General features: G+C 35.8%; 1 protein-coding gene and 1 pseudogene across 3 annotated transcripts in view; both read right to left on the reverse strand.

Moving 5' to 3' along the window:
* Positions 481 to 1,500, reverse strand: LOC102185289 (annotated as a pseudogene).
* The window catches only part of KBTBD3 (kelch repeat and BTB domain containing 3), a 71,605-nt gene continuing 53,279 nt past the window's right edge, over positions 3,993 to 22,318 (reverse strand). For all 3 annotated transcript variants that reach the window (XM_018059904.1, XM_005689336.3, XM_013969383.2), the window contains exons 2-3: positions 16,161 to 16,405; positions 3,993 to 11,536 (exon numbers count right to left, since the gene is read on the reverse strand). In XM_018059904.1, coding sequence (XP_017915393.1) covers positions 9,934 to 11,536; positions 16,161 to 16,381 — 1,824 coding nt within the window. In that variant the 5' untranslated portion in view covers positions 16,382 to 16,405 and the 3' untranslated portion in view covers positions 3,993 to 9,933. The remainder of the gene's footprint in view (positions 11,537 to 16,160; positions 16,406 to 22,318) is intronic.

Consider the following 22,318-nt stretch of genomic DNA (forward strand, 5'->3'; position numbering starts at 1 on the left):
GCGAGGGGGTGGGGGGGGGAGGGGAGTGGGAACTGTCCTGTGCATTGCAGGATGTAGGCATCCCTAGCTACTACATTGCCAGGAGCAATGTGCCCAACTTTCCAATTCTGACAACGAAAAAATGTTGCCAGACATTGCCAGATGTCTTTTGGGGGCCAAATACATCCCCAGTTGACAACTACTGAGCTAGAATTTTACAGACATAATTGTAAACTCTGAGTGCATAGATTATATAACTGTGTGTAATTTTACTAAATTAAAAGTGTATAGTACAACAATTTCTGCTATACTGTTTATGCTAGGGCACATAGTTTTCATAGAAGACTTAAGCATATATTACCCACAAAGAATTATCTTTTTCATATTGAAAAAACTAATATTAAACAGGAGAAAAACAACAACAATACAGCTAATCCTGCAATTATTTTTAAACCAAAACCTATGGCTTGCAAACATTTGATAAGTGGAGACCTAGATAAATCACTGCAAATGTCTTTCCTTCTGAATTTGTAGTCTCTTGCTACTTGAAAGCGTTTCTTTTCAATCTGCAGCTTCTTCGATTCAGATTCCAAAAAATGCAGCCTATCTTTTTCCAGTTGTAAGCATTCTCTCTCAGGTTTTAACTTCTCGGTCTCTCTATCCTGTGGCTGATGTATGGACTTTTCCCCTTGACCAAGTTCACTTCCCAAAGGTGGCTTCTCTGAGTTGGCTGTCTGTAACCTCAGCTTCTCTCTTTCAATCTGCAACCGCTCCTTCTCCAGCTGAAGTCGCTCATGCTCCATGTCTAAATGCCGCAGCCTCTCTTTCTCAATCTGTAGGCGTTCCTTCCCTACCTGCAGTCTTTCAGCCTCAATATCAAGCCTTCGTTTTTCCAGTTCTAGTTTCTGTTTCTCTATGTTTACAAGCAAATGGGGCTCATCATATGCAGACCTAGATGGTGTTGAGTTCAGAGTAAAAAATTCATCAATGTGGGGGAAATCAGGAAGTTCATTTTCCCTCGTGTAATCTGGAATGACTGATGACATTTCTTCATCCTCTTCAATCTCAAATTCAGGACTCTGGGGATCTCTTTCTTCCTCTTCTTCCTTGACCTCAGGATCCACCTGCATCCCTGAAATCTGCCACATTTTGCCAATCAAAATTTGTATCACTTCGGAATCCAATCTTTTCATCTATCTCTTCAATGAGAGAGTCATCTAAATCAGATGTGGGAAGGGGAAACCCTGAACCAACTAGCTTAATGTTCGCCTTCATCTTCTTTCTCTTCATAAGGGCTCGCCAGTCAAGGTACCTTCTTTTCACTTCTGTCCCTGTTCTCTGTTCTCCTTCTTCTACAACATTCACACACTGTGCAATCTCCTCCCAAGCCATTCGCTTCATCACATTAATTGTTGTATTAAGCTGCTTAGAAAAAATTCCTTCCTTCCTTTCTGTAATTTCTTTCAAAAGGGTCTGAGTTTCTTGTACACTGAAATTGCTTTTCCTTTTCAATTGCTTCATTTTCTGCAAAACTTAAATGCAGATTTTACAGTAAGGGAAGATGTGAAAAGAAGTTGAGGAATGCTACAAAGTACAAAAATCAAGGACAATTGCTTGTTAGTACATTGTTTAAATCAGTTTTCCATTCATCTAATAGCACAAGGGATTGGATGTTTCCTGCTAGCCTGGCGGCACGTCCCCCTGGATTCAGTATTTTTAATGGGACTCCCAAATGACCTTTTTTTTTTTTTTTTTTTCCCAGAGGAAACTTTAAGGAACACTGCCTGACACATATACTCCTGGGTAGACATCCCATAACAAAAATTATTGGTTAGAGCTTAATATTTCATTCATCAAGGAAAGAAATTTAGATGCTTTATACTAGAATAATTCTCTTTGTGAAAATTGCTAGAAACAAGTGTTCATTAATTTGTGCTTATAAGTGAAATGTGAATTGTATTTAAATTGAAGAATATTGAGGTATATTTCACTCCTTCAGGAATAGATCACAAGGTGAACACTATTTTTAAAGGAAACAAAAAAATTACTCATTTGTTGCAAGTTGTTTTTAAAAGTTTTTTTTAAATATTTGAAAAGTTTTTTTCAAATGTCAATTAATATTTCATAACATAAAAGGTGGTTAATCTCTAAAAGGAAAAAATTAGGCCAGTTGGATTTTTAAATGAAAAGGCTAGACAAAGGCTTTTCTTGATTGAAAATGTTAAACTAACTTTGCACCATGTATTTTACTCAAAGTTAGGTAAGGGTAATTAATTTCCCATGGAAAGACTCAGTAATTATACTAGAACAGAATCAGGTTAAACAAGCCCTGAATTTGGAAGAAATGCAAAAATATTTATCAGGTGCAGTGAAATCTAACTCTATAAATACTATGATGATATGTTAAATATTTTAAGATGGTCCCAAATATTTCTTAAGTTTCTCATGAATATTGTTTGCCCTTTAAGGTTTAGTTTCATTAGGCTTCATAGAAGTCTTCAAAATTGAAAAAATTAATAAGTCCAAGGAAACTTTACCGTGGAAACATAGGTTTTATAAAAGTAATTAAAATAAATTGCAGTTTTAATTAATGTTTACTAGGTAGATTGGTTTAGTGCCACATTGTCTAAAAATTCAATATTTTATAGTTTCAAAAATCTCAAAGCACTTTATAAATATTACTTTGAAACTCCATATTAATAGTGAAGAGTAATTACATTTTAGGATTACTTTTTTCTCTGAAAAATGTACATCAATTAAAATCTGTATATTGGCCAAATAGCTAGTTTTTGACAAAACCTATTTGCAACTTATACTGTAACTGAATAAGAGCCTGTAACACAATATTAAGTAATTCTTAATTACTTAAGTTTAAATATGTTTTGCAATTTATTTACTGAGTATAGAGATTAAATTTTGTCTTTGAGGGACTTTTGTTTTGCAGTAAGATAAATTCAGGCAGTTCAGAATTTAGGGAAAGAACTTCAAATGCCAATGCATCAGTCTGAGATTATGAACCATTCTATTTAATGACTTAAGAGGAAAACTTCCAAGTATTAAAATGCTGACCAAGAGACCTTTGGTTTCGGGGTAGCATCCCCAATAACCTGGTAACAGGCAAATTCCCCCCAATATCCTTACATTTTAAATTAACTATGGGGATTAAACAGAAGGAGGTGAGTCATCATTTGCTGGCCAAGTAAACTACAGAAGCTGGAAGCACATGGAGAATTGGAGGTAATACGGGAAGAAGTCTGGAGCAGTAAAGTTGGACCAAGGATTTGGTAACAGAGCCTAAGAAATGAAGAGAAAGCAACTAGCATTATGCAAGCATGTGGGATAGAACAGTTGATTTTTTTAAGGGCTAGTTTCCATAGAACAACTGTTTCAACCTGAGTAGTACTCTAGAAGAGGGTTTGGAAGTCAAGGTTGTTTAGTAAATCACAACTGATCACGTAAGAAAATCAGAAATGTGATGGCAAATGGGCCTGTCCAGAAAGAGGAAAAATTGAACTGGAATTAAGACAGCATCTGTCCAATGTAAACATCTTAAAATAATGTTATGGTATGATCATCTCTCAGACTCTGGACCTCTTCACTAGTTCACCTGTACAATTAGGTAGGAAGGAGGCTTACACCCTGGCATCTAGCTGATTCTTGTGTTGCTGATGTCTGGTGAAGTAGGGTTGGATAGTGCCTGACCTTGGACATTCAGCTAGCTTCTACTGCTTTCATTTGTGGCTCATGGACATTTGGTCTGTTCTTTCTTACATGCAGAGCCTCAAGGTCTCTCCCCATCTATGATTCATTTCAAATCTAGCTGGATTTTATTCACTCAGCCCAACATGTCCACCTTGAAGTCTATGCTGCTCTGTCCACAGTTACAGAGCCAGTTCTAACAGTAACCCCACCTCCACCACCACTCTCTCAGGAATTCTGAGATTCATCAGAGCCTCTCAGGGCATCTGGGGAAGGGGGTGGTAAGAAAATGAGAGCCTTAGCATTCACCTTTTTCTACCTTTTTTATTTCTATTAACAATAAATACAAACAATATATATTCTTTTCTGAGATACATTTTAATACATTAATAATTATTTTATATAATTGAAATGTTTACTACATATTAATATGGTTAACATGGACCTGAAAAAAAATGTATTTCTCATAGCATATAGTAAATGCCCATATTCTACTAACAGAAAATGAAATAAATCACTTATGTATGCAAAGTTAAGTAGCTTTGTGCACAGTCTCCCCTGTGGGAAAAAGGTCACTAAAGCTATTATGTTCTTGTAGGGGAAATGGGGGTTGTATGTCTACTAACGATACTTTCAGTCGTTGCCTTATCTATTACTGTATTTGAAAAGAAGCACAGAATTAAATCTTATAATTAAAATTCAAGGAGAACAAATAATCCTTAAGCACTAAAAAAATTCAATGAATTACTTTGAAAGTATAATTTCACTTTCAAGTACCAAATATACATATACAACACAACTATACAACCAACTATACATGTTCTCCAAATGTGGGCAATGTACTATGTAATGCAATTTCATTCTCAAATAAAAAGTACTTCATTATTAATTTTTCCATATAGTAACAAAGATATACAACATATACTAACAAAAAGTTGTGTAAATTAGCTAGCCCAGACTTTTAATATAAGGATATCAAATATTACAAAAAGAATTAACACATACATTGATAACTAAAGTACAATGTGTAGCATTCTTAAATGTAAAATCCTGATGTAAATCAATTTTTTGTACACAAAAATTGCAAAATATGCAGTTAAGTCTAACCCATTCAAAAAAAATATAATACATTTTGCTTCATATATTGGCTTGATAGAATGTTAGCTTATTAGATGCCTTATTAATATGCAAGCACTGTGCTAATTGCTAGGTCCAGAAATGATAATACCCCTACTCCTAAGAGTTTCCAATTAAATAAGACAGATATGTAAAGAAGTATTTACACTACAATGATACTCAAGAGAATTGTACTCTTAAGTAATTCCAGCAACGTTGTTACCCTTAGAACCAACAGCATAATTTGTTGATCTAGTTAGTGACTGCTTTGGTTTCTATTTTTTGTAAATGCTTTAGTCTCTTTTAGAAATATTATTAAAATTCTGAAAACCATATCTAATGTGAAATGATGAAAAGACATTAAAATCTGGCTTTCAAATTCCTCTCCCAGAAAATATGTTTGTTATTATGTCAATAGCTGATAGGAGAGATAGCAAGGCTCTAGCTCACACTGGATTTATAAGAGCTGATTAAGGGAATGAAGTGCTTGCTTTATTAGATTATACAATGCTCATCATGCTCAACACACCAAAAAAGCAACAGAGCTAGGATGGACTTTTCTGAGGCAAATGTACATGTAGAAGGTATATAACCTTGGCCACTGTGGCAAGTTTTAAAGTGTTAACCATTTGAACAAGAAGGAAAGTGAAGACTTGATTTCAGAGGAATGGAAGACATGCTATTTCCAATACTTATGGAGACAGCAACCTAAGATCAAGGACTGAAAGTTATTACAGGGAGGCAGAGTTGCTTTCAACCTTAGGAAGAACTTTCTAATAGAACTGTTTAAAAATGGAGGTAGTGAGCTCTTTACCCTGAAAGAACTGAATTAGAATTTGAAAAGAAAATCATCTGTCAAAGGTATTTTAGAATTTAGAGAGGTTTTCTATACAAGGCTGGAAGCTGTATTAGATTTTACCTTCAAGTTTGAATATGAATCTATGATTTAGAAAAGTTATCTTGATCACTGTGTAATACCATGCTGTGATTAAAATCCCTATTGTAATATTGTACTGATTAAAACCCCTAAATTAAATTTGATTAAGCATCTTAGTGTAATCAAATATAATTTATAAACATTTTTAATTAAAGGTATCTTTCAAAGCACATTATCTTTAACTAAATTCATTACATATAGATATACAGCCACATTTGTGGTGAAATAATTCAGGACAAAATTTTAGGTAATGGTCTTTCAGTTTCTATTCACTGTAAAACAAATGTGCAGTTATGGTAAACAGGAGAAATCCCTATTAGCAGCTCACTATAAATGTCAGCACCCTTTACAGAGTTTTTCCAAAGTGATTTTTAAAAAAAGAACAAATTTCCTTCAACAAGAATGCTCCTAAAATGATGTAATTTTATGACTCAGATTTTATCAAAATCTTGAGTATACAGAAATTAAAATCAAGTTACTCAGAATGCCTAAATGCTAAACAAATTGGAGGAAGCAATTAGTCAAAAGGCAGAAGAATATTAAGATCAAAATGTGCAAATAAAATATATAAATCTTTGGTTGTGTACTCCTGTGTAGGAATTTATTTGGCCTCGTTTTCTACCACATGCCATTTTTGATATTTAGTCTTATTCCAAATATGACTTTATAAAGTTGAGTGAATTCTGTTATGCTGAACAGAAACTGGCTTCCATTTAAACTTTTGCCTTCTTTTTTACGTTGCCCTCAAGAGTTGCCCATTGGAAGGCATTTTTTGTTCTTACACATTCAATTCTAAATATATGGGGTTTCCAAACATTGGATCCAATTAAACTGAGAATGGTGATCCAAAATATATTCAACAATATATTTAGCCATTACATTTATTGCTTCCACATCTCAAAAGGTAAACAGATGTCTCCCTCTATATTTGACTCTGATTTTCAAGACAGATGCCTTCATTTAGGTACCCTGAACACATACTCAATTGCTCTTCTTGGTATCTGGGGAAAATGGAATCATGTTGCAGGATGTGGCTGCTCTCAAATAATATGCTGGCTTTCAAGAGTAACATATAAATGGATACTGTCGTGATAAAGACTTTTTCCCCTCCCCAACCAAAACTGAGTATTATATGAATGCAGTTAATTTGATTATGCAAATATTCTTCATACTGCTTTTGTTTCACAGGCAATACATGAACAGGTGCTCTACATTATAAATCAAGTTTGAAGATAGTTCTAAAAATGTTCATTAACTTTGATATCATATAAATGTTGAATTTAATTTTTTTATATCTTTCAATTTTAGCGGACACTAGGATACTACATACTGCAATTTTTTTTTGCATGCATAATCAATTTACCAGGACAAATGACAAACAATTTGGAAATGTTACTTAGAATTTTGCTATAAGAATGAAAGCAATCTGGATAATGAGCTTAATTATTTTCTCTTACAATGCAGCACTGACTGAAGGATGATAATGAACGGGAAGGAAACTTTAAAGAAAAAAAAAAGACTAAGGGAAAAAGTCATAAATGGATATTGTTTTCTAATCTTACAGACAGGAAAAACGGCTCCTCCTGGGTAGCAGAATAGACTTGAAAGATCACTGAGACTTGCAAGAGATCAAGAATAGAGGGCCAGGCCAGAAATAATGTATGTGGTTCTTGGTGAAGCCAAAGTGATTGCCAAGATCAGAATAATACCAGTTAAGTCACTGACCATGTGTACATGTGCCTGGGTTCCTTGAGGATTTTGAACACCCAGAACCATTTTTCAATAACCATTTAGTAGATCAAATGAAAGTGTTCCCTTTACCAGATGATGCAAAATTGGAGAGTACAAGATTAATTGCTAAGAGAGCCAAGCCCAGCACAGATTGCTATAATGCCAAGGAAAAAGAACAGTAAGTAAAGGAAGAGTTTGAGGTTTTATGACTAGACAACTTTTTTTAGTTATGACTGATGAAGAACACTTAGGTACAGATGTAAAGAGATGACAGTAAGTGAAAAACAATCAAGTTTCCTGCAGCAATTGTGGAAACTAAGGCAGAAAGCCTTGTGCATTGAAAAGTGTTTAAAATCAAATGCAGAGGGAGTTACTTATGGCTTGGTAACAAGGATACTTCTAGTAACATCAGGAACCAATGGCCGTGATTGCTCTGTGACAACCCAGAGGGGTGGGGTATGAAGGGAGGTAGGAGGAAGGCTTCAGAGGAAGGGGACATATATATGCCTATAGCTGACTCATGTTGATGTGTGGCAGAAACCATCACCACATCGTAATTATCCTCCAAGTAAAAATAAAATTTAAAAATCAATGGCCAGTGAGAAGAATGGTAGAAATCAAGATATAATAATGAAACAAGATCAGGAAGGGATTCTATTTTGCTTTAGTTTCTCCTTTCTGGAAATATTTGTTTATAAAGGTTTAACAATTTAATCACCTACTGTGTTATGGTCTTTATTAAATAACTTGTTTTCAAAGTGCCACATAACACACAGAGAAAGCCTCCACTGAATTTTCTTTCCTATGCACACAACACACATACACACACCCACACAGAGAGAGAGAAAGAGAAGGGCAGAGCCAATTAAGGTAGGAAGGGAGGAAGCCACCAATTCTACAGAATAATTTTTATGCAACTATCGTCTGATTATGGACAATCCCTGATTTTGAAATTGCATAATTTAGCATTCTGTTCCATTTTGAAAAATATATTTGAAACTTATGATTACATAAATTTATATGGTAAAATAAAAGGACCTTCATTTAGGTATATTTCTACTTCTAAAGAATATTTACAACAGATTAACATTTACTACAGTTGTGGGAAACTTCGCTTGATTCCAGAGAAATACAATCTACAGATTACCTGAGATATAAATCAGGTCCTAAAACCTAAAATACCTGTATCGTTAAAACTGATTAAAGAAACATATCCTCTTACAAGGCAGAATCATCTTAACTGAGAACAAGGATGATTCTCTTTTATTGTTTGGGTTAGAGATGATTAAACATCGAATAAGTTGCAAGTTTCACATATCTACTATCAATACCAAAAGCCCAGTCACATTTTTAAATTTAGTAAATAATTCACAATGAATAATATGCTGAAGAAGAAAACATACACAGCACTTTACAGCTGGTATACAACATCACAAAAAACTGACACAGTACTAACTGAGATGTTGAAATTTCTTACTGCAACTCAAATTTGGACATGCAAAAGTTCAAGAAATGCCAACAATAGTGGTCCACTTATCTAGAGGTCAGATTTTCTATATCCTCGATTACATTGGAATCTGGCAATGATATGGAAAAATACTTTAGGACTACCATCCCAGAATCCAAGAATGTCACTAAAAGGATTACATGTCAAGATAAAATCAAGATATAACTTGAACTGATTAAATAAATCAAGAAAGTTAATTTACTGAGCTTGAGCCAGAAAATAAAATACCTCTAAAAACTGAGACCAAATAACACTGAAAACTAATAAGCAAATTTTAAGACATTTCAGTAACTACCAACAGCACTACAGTACACTATGCTCTTAATGAAGAGTTGAACCAAAAAATTAAAAAAACATGTTTAGTGTACAGTTTTAGAAGGCTGGGGAAATACACTTCATTTCAGAAAATTTTCTGACTGAAAAATAGTGAAAGAAAAGAAAGGGCTTAAAAATAGCTAACCAATGATCAGAAAAAATAGGAATTCAACTACTCTTATACCTATAGTAACAAGATAGGATTCTCACCGCTAATATATTTTACACTTCATATAATATAGTATAAATAAGTCATTTTTACTACCTAAAGAGACTTCTCCCATTTACATTGTACAGTTCTGTGAAGCATGATTTGTTTTTCTGTCATGGATAAAGTACTTTAAGAATCAAAACATTAAAGCCTGAGTTTTACTTACATATGAAAATACTAATATCCTATTCTCCAAGATTAAATAGTTTTTGGTAAAATGTATTGTGTATTTTAAGTTTCTGGGAACTGCTAATTCATATATAGTATACATTCATAGCATTTTTCTAATATGGTATACATTCATAGTAATTCTCTTATAGAAGGTCTATTTTATCTCACTAAGCTATAAAGACCTTTTTAATAATAATTAAAGTTAATTAATTTACTGCAGGCTTCTAGAACTGCAATTGCTTTAGAATGTCTAATCATACACAACTTTTAGAAATGATTAGAAAACCATGGGTCTCTGTATTTATTAAACTGAATCACCTGGCAGTAAAATTCAGTTAAGGCTCTTGGCATTGGTGAAACTTCTTCCCACTCAGACCTGCTACTGTGGTAGACTTGAACTTCATCTGTGATTTCATCTGGTGCATAATCACCACCTAATATATAAATTTTATCTTCAATTCCAACTGCACCTGCATTGAAGCCTGCACATTCAAAAGATCCTTCACCCTTCCAAACACAAGTATCTGGACAAAAACTATAAACCTTATAAGTGGAAAGGTCACATATATAGAGTGTACAGTTTACTGGGACAGCTTTAATTAGTGTTGCATGAAAAAACTGCCCGAACTCTGCTACTAGTTCAGACCACTGATCAGTTGTAGCATTGTAGTTGAAAAAGCAATCAAGTGATGGGTTAAAAGCATCTGTAATTTCTACCTCTGATCCAAGAACATAAATTACATTTTGGCATGCACTTGCTTCAGGATAGTATATGCCCCTGGGTAATGGGCTAACAGACACCCATTCTTTGGAAAGAGGATTGTAAGATTCAACATCTAAGAGACTTTTAATGTCCTGAGATCCTCTAGTTTTTCCACCTATGACATATAATTTATTGAGAGCCATAACTGATGTATGCATGGTTCTTGGTGTTTTCATAGTTGATACCAGGAAAAAATCATTTTTGACTGGACAGTAGCACCAGGTTTGATCAGTGGCATCATGATATGATTCTGCAATATGAAGCCGAACTGTTCTACAACACGGCCCTTTGCAACCACCTGTCAAGAATATTTTCTCCCCATAACTAGACAGACTAGATCCTGGCAAATCAATCAGGTGTGACTGTGGCAGTATCTTCCATGAGTCACTTTTAATATTATAGCAAAACGTATATTGAGCTTCTCCATTTTCCTCAGTTTTGTGAACAAATATGTATTTTTCAGTTGTGGATGGTCGAGCATCAGGGAAAAGTCCACCAGAACCTTGCACACACTTAATTGCATCCATGATTATATCAAAACAGTTTGCGCTTTTGAGTAAACACTCTTCATTGAGTAGACAATCTTGAAGTGTCTCCTCAGATAATTGACATAATCTTACTTTTTTAATCAAATAAGGCAGATGTTTTTGCCTTGATTCTAAGTTATGTTTAGTCCAACTAAGGACAACTTTCAGTACAGTTTCTTCTTCAGGAACATTTAATTCATCTGATTCCAAACACTTTTGCAGTACTCCAAAATTCATCTCTAAGAAATCACTGGATTTAAATAATAAAGAAAAGTGATGTTGTACAAAGTATAAAGCATGGTCAAACAAACGGGCAGAGCCATAGCTATCTGATATAGATAATAACTGTAAACAATTGACAAGATTAATACTTTTTATTAAAAAGTCACTGCAAGCTTTGGATAGGAAGGAAACTTGAAGAAATGATGACAACTGGAAGAACATTTCCACATTATCATCTGTTATCTTTGTTTTTCCAGTATAGGCATAATCAAGAAATGCTTTTACTGCTTTGGAGGACAAATTAGTAATGGTAACACTTCCACCATCTCTTTCTTTCATGTTTACTTCAAACATAGCCCTGCAAAAATGAAGAACACAGAAGAACAAATAAACAGGAATATTTTATTCCAAGACAATTTTCAATATGACCTTAAAGAGGTTTCCCTCACTCTTAGGTTGATATAAAATAAATTTATAAAATACATTTTTAAATTCTAATAAATTAATATCTATAATAGAGACCATATTATTTATCTGTAAAATACATATATTATACAATATCACACTGAAAAATATATAGATTACAGCTAAGCCATAGCAATGAATCCAAAGGCTATAAAAAGATTCAAATTTTGTGTCTGATTTGATGTTCTTATATATTATTCATAAAATTGGGGTAAAATCTAATGGCTGAATTTATTTATCTATGGATTAATTTAGTATGAACTCTGCAGGTGATAACTAAAATTACTTAAAATACAGGATAAACTTACATATACATTATCCCCACCTGGTAATGTTGATACCACTCTAAGAAATTGGGAACATTTTTGGCTCATTTTAAGCAAAAATATAAATTATTTGGAAATGTTTAGGCAGGAGACTAAGAATATTTCATGACTGGCTTTGGTAAGAACAATATTGCCATCTATCCTTAATTAACTTTGTATCCAGAGTTACTAACATTTACACTTTAAATAAACCCATTAAGATGGTTTTCAGTAGAACTGCAAATAAAAATTAAGGTTAAAGAGGAAAGGGCTACAACAAAGAACAAAGATTGCCAGTTGAGCATTCATTAAGACTAAAGATCATCTGACTTTGGGCCCGGTTTAACACTGGTTTGTTTTTGTACCAGTATTGTCCAGGATACCTTTGTGAGCAGTGCCCTAGTACTCTGCAGGCATGCTTAGTTGGTTAGCACATTAAACTCTTTTCAACTGCACGGACTGTAGCCCACCAGGCTCCTCTATCCATAGGATTTCCCAGGTAAGAATACTGGGGTGGGTTGCCATTTCTTCCTCCAGTGTTTCTTCCCAACCCAGGTTTCAAACCCACATATCCAGCATTGTAGGTGGATTCTTTACCATCTGAGCTATGAGGGAAGCCCCCAAGTAGTACTGGGGGAAAATAAATTTCATTATTAAAGTCTATTCTAGAGAGTAACTAAAGCTACTAAAGAAACACTAGAGTCTACCTGAAAAATATGAGGAGGCTTCCAAATACAGACCACTCCTTAGGAAAAGGATGATAAAGCCCCTTTCTAATAGGGATATTCAATACTTCTTAATATAATAACAAATAAACATGGTTACAAAAATTTATACATGTTCCACATTGTGCAGGATATTTCAAAAATGTGATCAACTTAGAAACATTAACCTGTGGTGATAATCATATTAGATTATTAAGATATCTATAGTCAGTTTAGGAGAAGGGGAAGACAAAGGATGAGATGGCTGGATGGCATCACTGACTCAATGGACGGAGTCTGAGTGAACTCTGGGAGTTGGTGATGGACAGGGAGGCCTGGCGTGCTGCGATTCATGGGGTCGCAAAGAGTCGGACATGACTAAACAACTGAACTGAATTGAACTGATAGTCAGTTTAAGGTAATGGTAAGAGCATGGCCTCTAGGACAGGGCTGCCTTAACTGTGTGACCTTGGGGAGCTAACAACTTAATCATACTTCAAATTCTTCTGAAAATGAGGATACTAGTAGTACCTATGCCACCGAGTTATGAGAGGAACATCTAAGTTAACTGATGCAAAATATTAGCTGTTATCGGAGTAGGAAATGGCAACCCAGTCTAGTATTCTTGCCTGAAAAACTCCATGGACAGAGGAGCCTGGCGAGCTACAGCCCATGGGGTTGCATTGCAACTGAGCTCACTAGCTGTTACTATCATTTTAAGGAAAACAAGTTTTCTAAAATCGTATGCATTTCTAATTTACCATCAGCTTCCACACTGTCTCTGAGAAGACATGTAATATCATATTTCTATACTTCATCCTATTCATCTTTAAAGTATTCAGTTAACTTCTATCTCAAATTTACTGTGTTATCATAACTGGTTATACAATAGTGTGCTTCCTTTTGAATCTTGTCTCCAGGGACTTTACATTTCAATCATAATTTTAATTTTCCAAAAACATTATAAAAGGCATTTACCATGCTGTGTGTACTTTTCTGCTATTTTTAATTTTATATACCCCAATATTCCTATAAGTTTATAGCCCAATACTCCAGTGAGTTTGATCATAACACAAAATTATGAATTAGTGGCCTTATCTACAAGAGTGTAAATTACACAGACCTTCTAACTACATTTGTATGCATTTTTAAGTGAACTATATACTCATTTAGTAAAATATTATATATCATAAAAGATTCAGGTCATTATAAAATTGTCATTTGTTTTACTTCAGAACAGTTACATATTTTTAAAAACACTGTTTCAACAGTAATTTTTAAAAACTGAAAACAGATCCCTAAAAAGCTAAGCAGTAGGCATAATTCCAACATAAGGAGCAGAGGACTGCCAATTCAAATGCTCACATGAATTTCTTATTTTGTTAGCATGAAAACTTTATAAGGAAATAAGACTGCATGTTCATACCAAATTATTTCCATTTTTTGGCTAGATTTGGAAATAATTTCAGCTAAAAAAAATTCAGCTAATGATAATATTAATAAATAATACTAAATTCAGCTTAATAACAATTTAATTCAACAATAATAACTGAAAGCAGTGGACACTAATCAATTGTTGTTATTTAGTCTCTAGTGTCTAACTCATTGCAACCCCATGGACCATAGCCCACCAGGCTCTTCTGTCCATGGGATTTCCCAGGCAGGAATACTAGAGTGGGTTGCCATTTCCTTTTCCACGGGATCTTCCTGACTGCGAGATTGAACCTGCCTCTCTTGCACTGGCAGGTGGATTCTTTACCACCAAGACACCAGGGAGGACTGACCTAATCATTACATATATGTTATTTCATTCAACTCTCATTAATGACTTTATGAGCTAGGTCCTATTTGTCTTATCCTAATTTTTTACAAATAAAGAAACTGAAGCATAAAGAGAAACTGAAGCATAAAGTTTAGTCTAATAATTGGTGGAGCTAGAATTTAGATTTAGCGCATGTGCATAAAGAGGCCAAATATTTACCTATTATACTATACTGCTTCCTCTAGTGAAGAGGTGATATGAAGGATAAGGGAACAAAAAAGAGTTTCTTGGAAGAAAAACTGAATTCAAAGGGAGGTGGAAAGAAACTAGTGGAATCTGAAACTGGGAGAGCATAAGGCCAGTTAGGGCCCCAGTGGAGGCTGAAGAATAACAACTTAGGTTACCTGAGAGAAGAAATGAAAAGAATACATGAAGACATATAGTCTAGTTAGGCAAAAAGCTAGTAAAAGGTGTAGTTCCCCTTGTCCTCAGTAAACTGTGATGTAGCACTGAGCCACTGCTCTCAAATTCAAAGCAGGAAACCCTAGAGAAACTGGTGTTTAGTGACTTTCACTGGTGGTCGAGTGGATAAGACTCTACGCTTCCAATGCATGGGGCACGGTTTGATCCCTCATCAGGGAATGAAGATACCGCATGCCACATAGGAGAGTCAAAAAAAAAAAAAAAAAGGTGTTTAGTGAGTACTACATATCAATAAACTTGCTGAATGAAGTGCAACCTATAAGATTTAATCTTGAGCAATAAGGGTATGGTTTAATTATATGTTGGTAGTAAAACAAGAGTTAAATTAAGGATTAAAACCAGTATAAGTTAACTTGTATCTAGATGTTTTTATATCTTATATCTTGCTCTTTTTTTTCAAGTTTATTAGAGATTTAAACTCTGCTTACTTAGAATTGCTTCTAAAACGGAACTTAATGTAAAATACTGCAATTAGGATTTAAGTTTATTAAAGTATGACTAGGAGGCCTGAAGATCAGGATGTCAGCAAGAGAAGTTTGCCTGTCTGATGAATAGGTCTCACAGGTATTATCTTCATACAGTTACCACAATACTAAGGTAATGTATCTGACCCTTAACCACGAAGAATCAGAAACCCACTGTCATAGTGGATTCTAACAGTGTTATGACTAGTGCATTCCTTGAAGGATGATCTACTTGGGGAACTGAATTATACTCAGAATTAGAATCAAAACAAGTTGAGGGCTCTCCAGAAATGACTGTGGAAGTACTTTTCCCCACTTTAGGACGATCCAGGCTAAAGAGAAGAGAAACTCTCTGCATTAGAGTACCTCTTCCCTGGACAATCCATGGAATACAACCCATATCCAAGATGTATTTTTTTCTCAGATGCCTCATTTTCTTTGAGCTTGGCTTCCATTTCTGCTCAGTCTATCCTTTTCTCTTTTGCCAAATTATACAGTGCAGGAGACCTCCCAAACAAAATTGACCCCACATCAAAACAACTTTTTTTTTCCAGAACAATAAGGACTAATGTTTAACTTTGGGAAATCCTAGCCTGGGAAGACTTGAGGTTTAAAAAAGGTATTCTTATATTTTCATATTTAAAAAATCATTAGTTAATTTAGGTTCTAACTATCTCTTTTTAAGTATTAAAGATTACTATTCCATGCTCTGTAGGGGAAAAATTGAGTTACAGTCATAAAAATAACTTAATTACTGGTATCATAAAATCTGAGGGATAGACAGACAAGGTAAAAGTACCTGAAAAAGTCACTGCATGCTGCTAACACACAACGATGACATGGGATTATTTCATCTTTCATGATTATTTTGAAATCATAAAAGATATTTTGTTCTCGAAAATTTTGTAGTATACTTAAGATTTTCTGTCCATGATCTTCTGACACAAGGAAGTTGTTTTTCTTCTCAGATGGAATTCCATTACATGAGCCTTTTTGATTGAAATCATATGAATTATCCATAGCCACTTCTATCTGTTCTTAGAACTAGAAGGAAAAAAAAAAAAATCACTGATGTAGCAGAATCTTAATGAATTTTCAGATCTAAAATTCGCCCTTAGTGTAAATCACAAAAAAATGCTCATTAAAAACAATCATAATGGTAAATCTTGTCCCACACACTTGTTTTCATGACATTTAACAGTAAATTCCTTTTAAATTTTTATAAATATTGAGCTCACTGAAATAAAAATGTTATTTATGAATAAAGTTTGAGGCTGTATAACTGCATTAAATAGTACAATTACGAATTGTATTAAAAACTAATGTAGAACCTGACTACATGTCTAGTCTTGTTACATATAAGTGGTATCACTTTTACAAGCAGGTATCATTTGACTATCTATCCAACCACACCCCTCTCTACTCCCATCCTTTTCTTCTGGTAGCAAACCAGATGTTAAAACGTTGATACTGAAGCACTGGTATGTGTCTTCTGGGATCACACTTTTAAAAAACAACTGGTTGAAAAAGAAAAGGGTGTTAAATTAACTGGTTATGGCCTTAAGCAAGGAAGGAAAAGTCAACATTGGTTCAAGCTGTCCTATTTCAAAGTAGGAAAGCCTTTAAAGTGAGGTCAGAAATCCAAGATAGCTGAAGGCCAGATTAACTGACTTTCCCAAACCACAAATTTAGTTTTGAGCATTAAAGTTTATACCACAAAAAGCAAGAAAGCAGGAAACAGAAAGACAGTAAGACTGCGATCTAGGTGAGTCACAGAAATAGGAAACCTTGATTTCTTAGCATACTTCTGTTCCAGTTATTTACTGCTTTGCAAATCACCCCAAAACTTAGTGGTTTAAGACAACTTAGTCTCTCACGGTTCTGCAGGATTAGATGGAGCTTCTTATTTGCAGGCTTTCATATGGTCAGTCAGGTGGCAGCTCACCTGAAGGCCTGATTAACCTGGGTGAGAGGTCCAGTATGATTTCCTCACTCACATCTCCTTCAGATGGGATGGACAGCTAGAACAGACAGAGCTCTCTCCCCCTCTTGATGCACTCTATCCATCAGTTCAGTTCAGTCGCTCAGTAGTGTCTGACTCTTTGCGATCCCATGAATCGCAGGACGCCAGACCTCCCTGTCCATCACCAACTCCTGGAGTTCACTCAAACCCATGTCCATCGAGTCGGTGATGTCATCCAGCCATCTCATCCTCTGTCGTCCCGTTGTCCTCCTGCCCCCAATCCCTCCCAGCATCAGTCTTTTCCAATGAATCAACACTTCGCAGGAGGTGACCAAAGCAATACTTCCTCATAGCATGGCAGTCTCAGGGTAGCTAGACTTCTTACATGGTAGCTGTGTTCTAGAGAAGGAGTTTCAAGCCCAGGTGAAAGCTAGACGATGGAGAAGTAGTCTGAATTGTCCTACAACATCAATCAAAGCTTCATTCTAAGACTGAGACAATCATCTCTGTGTTATCCAAAATAGTAAGCATGAGCCATGTATACCAATTTAAACTATTTAAAATTAAATAAAACTAAAAAAAAAAATTAAATAAAACTTAAAAGTTTAGTTCCTTGGTCTAGCCATATTTTAAGTAGTCCGTAGTTATATGTAATATGATGGTTACTTTTATGTGTCAACTTGATTGGGCCGTGGGAGTACCCAGATATTTGGCTAAACATTGTATCTGGGTATGTCTGTGAAGGTGTTTTTGGATGAGACTAATATCTGAATCAGCAGACTGAGGAAAGCAGGTTGCTTTACTTAATGTGAGTGGAACCCACTGAATCCATTAAAGGCCTGCAAAGAACAAAAGGTCCAGTAACAAAGAATTTTTTCTCTCTGCCAGACTGTCTTTAAGTTGGAGGATCAGACTTTTCCTTCCTTTGGACTAAAACTTGGATTACAACTTTACTGCTAGTTTTACTACTAGGACCAGTTTTCTGATGTTCGGAATACCTAGCTTCCATAAGCATACAAGCTAACTCTACAGAGTAAATCAATCTATCTTCCCTCCAATTGGCTCTGTTTTTCTGGAGAACACTAATACATGTGGCTAATGGTTACTGCAGTGTACTGTTTTATACAGCAAATAAGGAGTATTTTCATTATCATAGAAAGTTACTGACTAGCTGATGTACTATAAAATAATGTGCCTGTGTTAAAGAGTGTGTGTGCACACATGTGCAGGAGGCAGTAATATGATGTAATTTGCAGTATTAGAAAAATAAGTTACCTGCAGAGATGATTTTGTGAGCAGTGTTCTGAGTAAGGAGGGAGATATATTAAGAATGAAGGTGGGAGTGAACTTTGTGGAAATGAAACAATACATAAATCAAATAGGTAGAGATGAAAAAAGGGAAACTTTCAAAAACAGTATCTTTAAGGGTATAAAAAATGGATGCCCCTTTCTGCAGATTTAGGTACGGGATCATGACATATCATAAACTGAGGATTCCTGTAGTAAATTTCCATTTTCACTTCTGTGCCTGCTACATATGCTTTAATATATTGCCAGTATGCAAAGAATTTCAAATTGGATGATTACAGGTCTTGGGAAGTAGAATTGTTTCTGATTGTGACAGCATGCCTCGCTTTCTGTGTGCCTCACAGATTCAATGTTATTATCAAATGTTATAAATCTGAATTTAGGAAAATTCCAAAATGGCCACTTACAAGCTGAAATACACAGTAATGATGAGAAATAGCTCTGGAAAAGAACATATTGAAGGAATGGCTCTAAATGTGAGTGTACAATAGTTACAGTTTTACTCTAGCCAGGTCAAAGTTTTGTTTCCCAGTTGCTATTGTTTTCTCTCTGATCTCCATATCTTAGAACCTTACTGGTGTCGGTTCAGTTCAGACGCTCAGTCGTGTCTGACTCTTTGCGACCCCATGAATCGCAGCACACCAGGCCTCCCTGTCCATCACCAACTCCCGGAGTACACCCAAACCCATGTCCATCGAGTCTGTGATGCCATCCAGCCATCTGATCCTCTGTCGTCCCCTTCTCCTCCTGCCCCCAATCCCTCCCACCATCAGAGTCTTTTCCAATAACTCAACTCTTCACATGAGGTAGCCAAAGTACTGGAGTTTCAGTTTTAGCATCATTCCTTCCAAAGAAATCCCAGGGTTGATCTCCTTCACAATGGACTGGTTGGATCTCCTTGCAGTCCAAGGGACTCTCAAGAGTCTTCTCCAACACCACAGTTCAAAAGCATCAATTCTTCAGCGCTCAGCCTTCCTCACAGTCCAACTCTAACATCCACACATGACCACAGGAAAAACCATAGCCTTGACTAGATGGACCTTAGTCGGCAAAGTAATGTGTCTGCTTTTGAATATACTATCTAGGTTGGTCATAACTTTCCTTCAAAGGAGTAAGCGTCTTTTAATTTCATGGCTGCAGTCACCATCTGCAGTGATTTTGGAGCCCCCAAAAATAAAGTCTGCCACTGTTTCCACTGTTTCCCCATCTATTTCCCATGAAGTGATGGAACCGATGTAATGATCTTCGTTTTCTGAATGTTGGGCTTAAAGCCAACCTTTTCACTCCTCTCTTTCACTTTCATCAAGAGGCTTTTAAGTTCCTCTTCACTTTCTGCCATAAGAGTGGTATCACCTGCATATCTGAGGTTATTGATATTTCTCCTGGCAATCTTGATTCCAGCTTGTGTTTCTTCCAGTCCAGCAATTCTCATGATGTACTCTGCATATAAGTTAAATAAGCAAGGTGACAATATACAGCCTTGACGTACTCCTTTTCCTATTTGGAATCAGTCTGTTGTTCCATGTTACTGGTTTCAAATTTATAAGATCAAACAAAGCAGATGCAAGACATACAATATGAAGGAACAAATGGTGAATTTGTTCTGCCACTCTCCTTTAGAGAGATGCTACAGGCATCTGATGGAACTTCAGTTGCTGACAAATCATGAAAAAATCACAAGAAGGGAGAGAAAGAAGGTCAAGTATCACTCAAATTCATCATCAGCAACCACATCTATTCTGTGAGACAGTATCTCAAACTGTTTCTCTAACGTAGCCCATGGACCACCAAAGGTCCCTAAAACCCTCTCAGGAATCTGTGAAGTTAAAACTATTTTCATACAAACATTAAGTAGTTGCTTTTCTCACTATTCGGACACTTCCACTGATGGTACAAAAGAAATGTGAATGAAATTGCTACCATCTAGGAATACACCTATTTATTGTATTCTTCACTCCAAGCACTTGGAAGGGGGAAAAAGTCAACTTCACTTAAAACTGTCCTTAGTGAAGTGCTAAAAATTCTGGATTTTATTAAAGCTTGCTCCTTAAGGATACATCTTTTTAATTCCGTGTGACAAAATAGGAAGCCCATATAGAGCACTTCTGCTACGTGCCCAAGAACTATGCCGTCTTGAGGAAAAGCACAGATGCAGCCACCATTTATACAGAATGTCAAAGGACAGACACACTCTGGCTATTCTATCTTGCGTATTTGGCAGATAAGCTCAAAAGTGAAGGAAGTGAGCCTGCCATTTTGAGGAAAAGAACTGAGACTATTTGTTGCCAATAAAATTGAGCTCACATACAAATAAACACTAAGAATGAAGTGTCATAAAAGGAGAAAGATAATAAAAAGATTGGGTTCCAAAGAAACGTAAGACAGAAAAGTTGTATTAGAGTTCTTCATAGAAAAAGAACCGATAGGCTATATATTTGGCTATAAGCCTATTTGTTATAAATATAACTACTGTTATACGTGTGATATCTGTGTGGGTTGTGTGTGTATATGTATATGAGTGTATGTAAATAGAGCATATATGTATATCAGTACAGTTGCTCAGTCGTGTCCAACTCTGCGACCCCATGAATCGCAGCACACCAGGCCTCCCTGTTCATCACCAACTCTCAAGAGTTTACCCAAACTCATGTCCATCGAGTCGCTGATGCCATTTAGCAATCTCATCCTCTGTCATCCTCTTCTCCTCCTGCCTCCAATCCCTCCCAGCATCAGAGTCCTTTCCAATGAGTCAACTTTTTGTATGAAGTGGCCAAAGTATTGGAGTTTCAGCTTCAGCATCAGTCCTTCCAATGAACACCCAGGCCTAATCTCCTTTATGATGGACTGGTTGGATCTCCTTGCAATCCAAGGGACTCTCAAGAGTCTTCTCCAACACCACAGTCCAAAAACACCAATTCTTCAGCGCTCAGCTTTCTTCACAGTCCAACTCTCACACCCATACATGACCACTGGAAAATCCATAGCCTTGACTAGACAGACCTTTGTTGGCAAAGTAATGTGTCTGCTTTTGAATATGCTATCTAGGTTGGTCATAACTTTCCTTCAAAGGCATAAGCGTCTTCTAATTTCATGGCTGTAATCACTATCTGCAGTGATTTTGGAGCCCCCCAAAACAAAAGTCTGACACTGTTTCCACTGTTTCCCCATCTATTTCCCATGAAGTGATGGGACCAGATTCCATGATCTTAGTTTTCTGAATGTTGAGCTTTAAGCCAACTTTTTCACTCTCCTCTTTCACTTTCATCAAGAGGCTTTTTAGTTCCTCCTCACTTTCTGCCATAAGGGTGGTGTCATCTGCATATCTGAGGTTATTGATATTTCTCCCGGCAATCTTGATTCCAGCTTGTGTTTCTTCCAGTCCAGTGTTTCTCATGATGTACTCTGCATATAATTTAAATAAGAAGAGTGACAATATACAGCCTTGACATACTCCTTTTCCTATTTGGAACTAGTCTGTTGTCATACACATAATTGGTTCATAACATTGTGGAGGTCCCAAGATTATGGTTGGCTAGTCAGAGACTCAGAACAGCCAATGGTGTAGTTTTACTTTGAATCCAAAGGCCTAAGAACCAGGACAGCTGATGGTGTCAGTTCTACTCTAAAAGCTGGCAGGCTAGAAACCTAGGAAGAGATTACTTTTCAGTTCAAGGCCAAAGGCAAGA

The sequence above is a fragment of the Capra hircus genome, chromosome 15 (assembly GCF_001704415.2).
Source record: "Capra hircus breed San Clemente chromosome 15, ASM170441v1, whole genome shotgun sequence".
Classification (NCBI taxonomy): domain Eukaryota; kingdom Metazoa; phylum Chordata; class Mammalia; order Artiodactyla; family Bovidae; genus Capra; species Capra hircus.